Source organism: Manis javanica, chromosome 12 (genome assembly GCF_040802235.1).
Source record: "Manis javanica isolate MJ-LG chromosome 12, MJ_LKY, whole genome shotgun sequence".
NCBI classification, from domain to species: Eukaryota; Metazoa; Chordata; class Mammalia; order Pholidota; family Manidae; genus Manis; species Manis javanica.
In genome coordinates, this window is record NC_133167.1 from 107,349,907 (window position 1) to 107,357,594 (window position 7,688).

Sequence of the window (7,688 nt, forward strand, 5' to 3'; positions counted from 1 at the left end):
GGCCTCAGACCCTCCCGGGACTTTAGGAAGAAGGCAGAAAGTGTACAGGGGGCACACAGTGGAGACCGGGCAGCTGCCGGCTACATGCCCCGGGACCACTCCCAGGAGGAGGCAGGGCTTTCCCCAATACCTACAACCAGACCCAGGCCACACCTGACCAAGGCCCCGGAGCCCGGGGCCATCAGGACGGCCGTGGACTCATGTCAAGTTTACTTTACATCATCTTTTAGGCGTGTACTGCCTGGGTGAGGGGCGTGCTCCGTGTGGTTAGAGGCACGGGTCTGAAGCATCAGAAACACGTCACGCCGTCATCACTGGACTATTGCAGGAACTGCCTCTGTCGCCGGCTTCCACCTGGGGCCGTGTGCCTGGAACCTTTATAAAGGGAAAGAGTCGGCCTGTCCACCCTGTGCCGGTGAGCCTTGAAGCCTGCCGGCCATGAGGATCTTCTACCTTCTCCTTGTGCTGCCCGTGCTGCTCCTGATGCCTGTGCCAGGTAAGGCGGGCTGGGAATGAGATGCTGAGACTGCAGGAGTCAGAGGTGGGCCCTGCCCGTTCTTCCCAGAACTTCAGACCAAGTAGAGGGGAACAGACACCACCAATTTTTTTTTCCTGATGAGGATCACCAAGAACCTTAATGCAGGCCTCCCATCTTTTCTGATTAAGAGACTAATTAGCTCACAAAAGCCACCTCCTCATGGAAAGACTGTTAACCCTTTAGCCAGACAGGAGGATGGATGCCAGAAAGCTGCAGGGGGCGGGTGGGGGGGGGCACCATGGCGCCACGGGATGCCCCGCGGCTCCGGGCTGAGCGGTAGCCCACAGACACAGAGTTGATTGGTCACTCAGTCCTTCCTAATTCCCTCCTGACTTTATAGAAAAAGGAAAAAATAAATAGAATAAAAGAAAGGCCGCAGATCAGCTATTTGAGGAATTCCAAGAGCCTGTACTTACACCCAAGCCTCCCTTAAAGCCTTCTGGTGCTTTCTGTTGCAGGCCAGGGAGGACTCATCAGTAATATACAAAGGCGTTACTGCAGATACAGACACGGCCGGTGCGCCGTGTCCACCTGCCTCCCCAGGGAGGAGCAGATAGGCCACTGCTCCACGCGCGGCCAGAAGTGTTGCCGGACGAAGAAGAAAATCTAGCCTCGTGGTGACAATGCCGCGAAGGGCAAGAAGGCCTCCTTGAAGTGGTGGAAGCAGAATCAAATTAAATATTTCTTTTTCAAAAAAATTAGAAGCTTGATTGTTTTTCTAAATTCTGGTTATTCCGTAGTCACTACCGCATAGGCCTCGTAGGAAGTGCGAATGACTCCCGTTTAATTCAAACACAGGGCACCCACAAGGGGACTTGAGCTTCTTTCCAGGGCTGCTTCGGGTCCCTCCCTCTCCTTAGTTTCACGCCCAGTGAAGGTGGATTCCTGTTCTTCCTGAAATGTTCTCTGTGCTCACGTCCTCCACACCCAGGGCCTCAAGCCAGCAGGGCACGCACCCTGCCTCATGCCCCGCGCCCCAAGGAGGGTGTCCCCGGAGTAATCGGCCGTCCTGGGACCTCAGGGAAGGGAGGACCCGGCTCTCCCTTGGGCACCCCGTTTGCCTGTCACCCATGCCTCTGCTCCGGCTCACCTGGTACCTGGCACATGATGAGGCTTCCAGCTCTACATCTAGTCCCCACCCAAGGGCCATCTCCCAGTCTACGTCCTGCTTGAAGCACAGCTGACTTCCCAAGCAATTATGCTCTGTCCTCTGCTTCCCCATGGAACTCCCGCTTGAGGGCTCCGTGTAGGGATTTTGCTTGGCTTCTGCATCACATGCGTTTGTGTATTTCCACCCCTTCTATTTGGGTGCATGACCCTTAAGGGCAAGGGCCTCTTCCCCATCGTGGCTGGACTGCCCGGCACAGCGCCCTGAGCACAGAGGCACGTCTCGTGATCTGAAGGCCCCGAAGTTTCACAAATGGAGGGGGAGGCTCAGCATCTCCACCCCAGCCCCCAACAAAGGCACCTTGAGGAACAGATGGGAATAGGCTCCTGGGTAGGGGCAGCAGACACCCAGAGGTTAGCGCTGGCCCACCTCCCATCAGAGAAGGAGCAACCACTGGGGGCACAGCCCTCCTGCGGGCTTACAGACAGAGCCAGACCGACAGCCAACAGCAGGCAGTGCAGGATGCAGCTGTGGAGGGAAGGTAGGCGCGTGAGACCATGTCTCCAGTCTGCTGGGTCGCAGCGACCCTGGACACATTTTTACTCTGTGATAATTTGCTCACAGGTTAGTGCCTGAGCATGGCAGGCACAATTTCCACGTGCTAGGCCGGGAGGTAACATCCATGCAGAGGGCCAGGGGTGGCCCCAAAGACATGCAAACACAGCTCTGGGGGCTGCCTGCACAGAGGCCATCCTTTGTCCCAGAGCTCTGGTGCCACCCCCACTGTCAGCATCCCCAAGGCAAGTCCGGTGGCCCTGCCCTCAGCCCTGTGCTGCCAGGGCTCTCCAGGGATGCCAGGCTCTGCGCAACCAGCCGCCTGCCCCCCAGCAGGCGGTCCTCCCCACCAGGGCCTGGGCCTGCAGCCCCGAGCAAACAGCATACCCCAATCCCTCTGGGCAGCACAAGTTCAAAGGAGGAACTGTGAGGATGCCAAGACAGTGGAAGAGAGCATTAAACCAGGCACCAGCCCCTTCTGAGAGCAGGGCCCTGGGGGGCTGTCACAAGCCCATGAAGCCGGCCCCACCCTACAGAAATGGGACACAATGAAAACTGCTTTTGTGAATTAGCATTGAGGACCTCTGGGCTGAGAAACCTTGTTTGGCAAGGCCTGAGTGGGTCTCTCAGCCCAGGCATGATGGTAACCATTTCATGCACAGCCTTCTTCTGTTCGGAGCCTGTGAAAGCTAACTTGTTTAGATTTTACCTGAGCTCAGCCCTTACCTGCATCCTGGAGTAACTGCATCTCTGGTTTTGGTGAGGCACCCCATGCTTTCACTGGGTGCGCTCTCCTTGCTGAAGCTGGCTAGCATCCTGCCTGTGATGGGCAGAGATCCCCTGGGCTTCATGCCAAATGGGTGAGCACAGCTAAGGGGTCCCGCTCAGACCCCCCAAGGGAGGGGTACAGCTGCAGCCGGGGATTCCCAGTGGGACACCCACCCAATGCCCTCACACGACCATGCTGACAGTGCTTATTCCTTCAGAAGTCTTCCCCAGGGATACAGGGGTGACACGCTTCACGGTGATTCTCAGATTTCTAACCAGTTTTGCATCTTCATCTAGAAGGCCTTCACAGATATACTGAGATCCAGGCGGGGCCAAAAGTATACAGAAAAAAGTACTATATATAATCTGAAGGAAACAACAACACGAGCTCAAAAAGCCACCTGCACCCCCATGTTCACTGCAGCATTATTTACAACAGCCAAGATGTGGAGGTAACCTAAGTTGGAATGGATAAAGAAAATTGGTGGAAATCAAATATGATACGATAGAATCTTTTTCAGCCTTAAAAAACAAGGAAACCCTGCCTTTTGTGACAACACGGATGAAGCATGAGAGCATTTTCTAAGTGAAATAAGTCAGACAAAGACTACTACCTTATAATTGCATAATGCCACATAATGCCACATAAATGTGGGACCTAATAGAGCATGGGGCTCATACAGACAGCAGACTGGAGGTTGCCTGAGTTGGGGAGATTGAGGGGTGGGCCAAATGGGTGAAGGGTCAAAAGGTACACACTTCTAGATATAAAATAAGTAAGTCCTGGGATGTAATGTACACTGTGATCTATAGTTAATACTGTATATTTGAAAGTTGCTAAGAGAACAGATACTACAAGTTCTCATCACAAGGAAAGAAATGTAACTATGTGTGGTGATGGAGGTTAACTAGACTTACTGTGATATCATTTCACAATATACACAAATATTGAACCATTATGTGGTACACCTGAAGCTAATATAATTTTATTTATCAATTATGTCTCAATTAAAGAAACAAATTTTTAAAATGCTATTGGTGTTTCTCTGGAATTGGAAATTGATTGCAGGAGAAATTCACCCTCTTCTATGGGTAAATTTTTAGGTGACAATGTGTTACTTTTAAAATAATTTTAAGCAGTAGGAGTTGGGATATCAATTGAGAAGGATGGCAACTACTAATTTACACAATTTCCTCAACTTCCTTAACTTCAAAGCCTTACCACAGTGTGGTATTTCCCTCAGAATGCTTCCTCAGAAACACAGAGACCTAACTCATGACGTCATTCCATGGGTGAATCTAGATTGGAAGTGGATTGGAATCAACTCAACAGCTATAAAGCCAGGCTTGGAACAACTGGGAAAATGTGACTACTGATTGCATACTCAATGACATTCAGGAATTCCTGTCAGCTTTAAATGTATGTAAGTGGTATTGTGATTTATGAGGGAATTTTTCCTTAAGAATAAGGATGCTTGCCCTTTCCTTTCAAAAGAGGAGAGGAATGCAGCAAAAGAAAAAATAGTTAGCTAATTTAGGCAGGGCGTATGAAGGCTTTGTTTCAAATTCAGTTTTTCCACAGGCTCATGTGGCCTGGAAGAAACAGGTGGCCAGAAGCGAATGCACATGCCCTCCCAGGGAAGCCTGCCAGCCACACACAACAACAAAGTCACAAGGGACGCAGCCCGCGGTGACTCTCCCAGGAGCCTGGAACGGGCCTCCCTTCCCAGCCGGCGGGGGTGCCCCGCCCGCTGTGTCACGCCCCAGCACGACTTCCTCCTGTGGGCCTGGGCGCCCCTCCCCAGGAGCACCACCTGATGCTTCTTTCCAAAAACCTCTCTGTCCTGTTCCAAGCACGGACCTTCCCAAGGTGACCTTTTACATGGCGAGTGACTGGATCCTGCTTCCTCCCGTGGTGTTCACTGGAGCACTTATCACAGTTGCCCCTGCATTATATATAGGCTTTTGCCTGCCGATGCACAGTTTATTTAATAGCTATTTAAATCTGCCCCCAAATAGACCGATAATATATCTGCAACCCTATATAGATAGAGATACAGACGTAAAATTATGTTCAATCTGTCAGTAGACAAATATATAAATAGATGCCTGTCTCTCTGAAATGCCACATTGGGATGATGGTTAATTTGAGACTTTTCACAGTAAGTGTCACCCCCCATTGATAACGCAGGGGGGAGCCCTTTGTGCTGCAAAGCTCCCCTTGTGCTGTGCAAGTCTGCCACAGCCTCCAGGGACGCTGGGTGTGAGCAAGCCCTGTTCATCCCCGGGAGCCAGAGGGACCCAGGAGGGTGGCATTAGACAGAACTCGCCCCTCGTTTGGCCTGGGTCTGCGCCCAGACTCTCAGGAAAAGCCGAGTGGGCAGACTGAAGGTTGCCCAGGACAGGCAAACGGGCACCAGGAAGCCAGTATGCCCCAGAGACAGGCCTGACCCCTCACTCCACCCGCATCCCACCTAAAGTGAGCGAGACCAGCGGGAGTTTCTGGTGCCAAAGGCAGGAGGAGGTGCGCCTGCGTTTTTTCCACATCAAGATTTGCGTAAAGGCGAGTGGGTATGTCTTGGTCTCTAACGGCCACTGGCATGACACACCGGGTGAGATGTCTCATTTGTTTGCTCTGTAATTACCCATTCTGGACTCGACCCACAGCCTGAACACTTTATAAGGTGGGAAAGCCAGCCTACTCCCCACTGGCAGCTCGCTGTCACGCTCACCAGCCGTCAGCATGGGGCTCCGTTACCTCCTTCTGGCCTTCCTCCTGGTGTCCGTGTGGCCTGTTCCAGGTAAGACGGGGCCCGGGAGGCAGAGAGCCGAGCAAATGGAGAGGATGTGGCAGCCTCCCTCTCTCCCTCCCTCCTTCTCCTCCCCCTTTTCCCTCCTTCTGTGCCCTTAGCCATTCTTCTTTCTTCTACCCACATTTTTAGACCAAATAAATTGTGTGGATTGGTTATGAGAACCAAGCACCATGTCCTTCAACTTGTGGAGCGACGTTAAGGACCTCAGGGCATGACCCACACCTTTTTCTAAGCCCGTCTGAAGGAGCCAGGCAGCTCGTCCATGTCATTGCCTCCTGTTTCTGCTAAGACTGCTGCAGCAGGGGAAGGACAGACGGAAGGACGGAGGGAGGGAGAGACAGGAGAGACGGAGAGAGAAAACGGGAGGCTGAGACCTGACGTGACCGAGAGGCTGGAAATCCTGGCAAGGAGCCCTTGTTATCAGGCCCGTGTCTGGCTATTTGAATACTTAAAATACAGGCAGACGAAGAGGCCACCGGGGTGGGGAGGCAGGAGTCCGGGAAGACAGGAAGGCAGGTGGACATGAGGGGGCCGTGCCTCTACAGGCTTGTCCCACTATGTGACAGGCAGGAGAGCCTGGGGATTTCCTCCCCAGGACCCCGAGTTCTGTTCTGACTTGGTGCTTTGATAGCTGACCCTTCTGCCTTCTTCATTTCCTATTTAGGTTTGACTGATGATGTGACAGATTTCACCACCTGCTTCAAGAACAGAGCCTTATGTCTGGTGGCGCGGTGCCCCACCGGCATGAAGCAGATTGGCAACTGCGGCCTGCTGGCCCTACCGTGCTGCCAGAACTCGTGAGGGGCAGGTGGGGGCTTGGCTGTGGGGTCACAACCGTAACCTGTGCAAAGCCATAAAACTGAAACCAAATTAAACCGCTTTGTTCAAAGACAAAGGGCCTTGGCTCCTAGTAATTGTGGTTGCTGTGTGGTATTTGATCACATACGCTGGTGCCCCAAGCCCTGTTCAGCTCCTGGTACCCACCGGCAGGGACACCATGGCGGGTGGGCTGTCCTGTGCTTCTCACCTGTTCCCTTTGGGTCTCCTGACCTGCCCCAGTGACCCCATGCTTCCTACCGCAGGGCTCTCTCCCTGCTCCCCGCCCCACGTCAGCCCGAAGGCCTGCGCCCGATGGCTGGGTGGGATTCAGAGCGGATTGGTTGCGTAGGAGAAGGTCTGAGGGTTAGAATCCAGGGCAGTGGGAAATTTCCAGATCAAAGCACAGAGAGATAAAATAACGGGAAATATAGAAAATAGCATAAAATACATGCCTGGGGAGGTCCATTTCGGGCTTTGGGTTCCCAGAACTGCGAGATAATTAACACGTATTGTTTTAAGCCACCGAGTTTGTAGCAGGTTGCTCCAGCAGCCACAGCAAACTGATACACTGGTAGTTTAAATATGAATTGAGCATAAAATCAATAGTACAAAAGATGCAAAGGTCATTGTTTCATGGAGGAAAAAATGGTAAAAACTGTCAGCATCTTATGTGTCTTTTTTTCAAAGTAATACCCATGCTTTATCTGCCAACTTTTCCTCCTACAGTAGGAGCCTGGAAATTTATCTCCAGAACCATGAGAGAAGATAATAATAAAATAACTATTTTTAAGAGAGCTAGGTTTGGGGTTTATTTGTCTTGCCACAATAGACAATAGGGCCACCCTTACTCCCGCATCATACTGTGTGATGTGTAGAGGGTGACATTCTTTCAGTCTTTGCTGAGAGGCCTCAATGTGGCCTCAGGCTCTTGCCCAACACAACAAAAATGGAAAAGCCTGAAAAAGTCAGTATTATGTCCAGAGAAACAAGCTCTTTGATTTTCCTGAACTAGACAACCTCCAATGTCTCTATCAGCTGTGACATTGTTAGACTGTCACCTCCAAAGCAGAGGAAGGCATCTAAAAAC

At 51.8% G+C, this 7,688-nt stretch overlaps 1 protein-coding gene and 1 long non-coding RNA gene across 4 annotated transcripts; both read left to right on the top strand.

The window, feature by feature from the left end:
• The first annotated feature begins 331 nt into the window (after positions 1–331).
• On the top strand, positions 332–4,566 carry LOC108410135 (beta-defensin 103A-like). 3 transcript variants are annotated; one of them, XR_012124067.1, is made up of 3 exons: positions 336–496; positions 997–4,393; positions 4,552–4,566. XR_012124067.1 is itself a non-coding variant. In XM_017681095.3 (2 exons), exons 1-2 carry the CDS (start codon positions 439–441, stop codon positions 1,146–1,148), a joined length of 210 nt encoding a protein of 69 aa, XP_017536584.1. In that variant the 5' UTR covers positions 332–438; the 3' UTR covers positions 1,149–1,236. The 3 variants fall into 3 exon arrangements, 1 of the variants encoding a protein (XP_017536584.1); XR_012124066.1 differs by having other exon boundaries at positions 997–4,389; XM_017681095.3 differs by lacking the exon at positions 4,552–4,566 and having other exon boundaries at positions 332–496; positions 997–1,236.
• A 1,214-nt stretch (positions 4,567–5,780) lies between these two features.
• On the top strand, positions 5,781–6,677 carry LOC140845258 (uncharacterized). Its single transcript, XR_012124068.1, has 2 exons — positions 5,781–6,206; positions 6,447–6,677. It is a non-coding gene; the product is annotated as an uncharacterized lncRNA (long non-coding RNA).
• Positions 6,678–7,688: the final 1,011 nt, after the last annotated feature.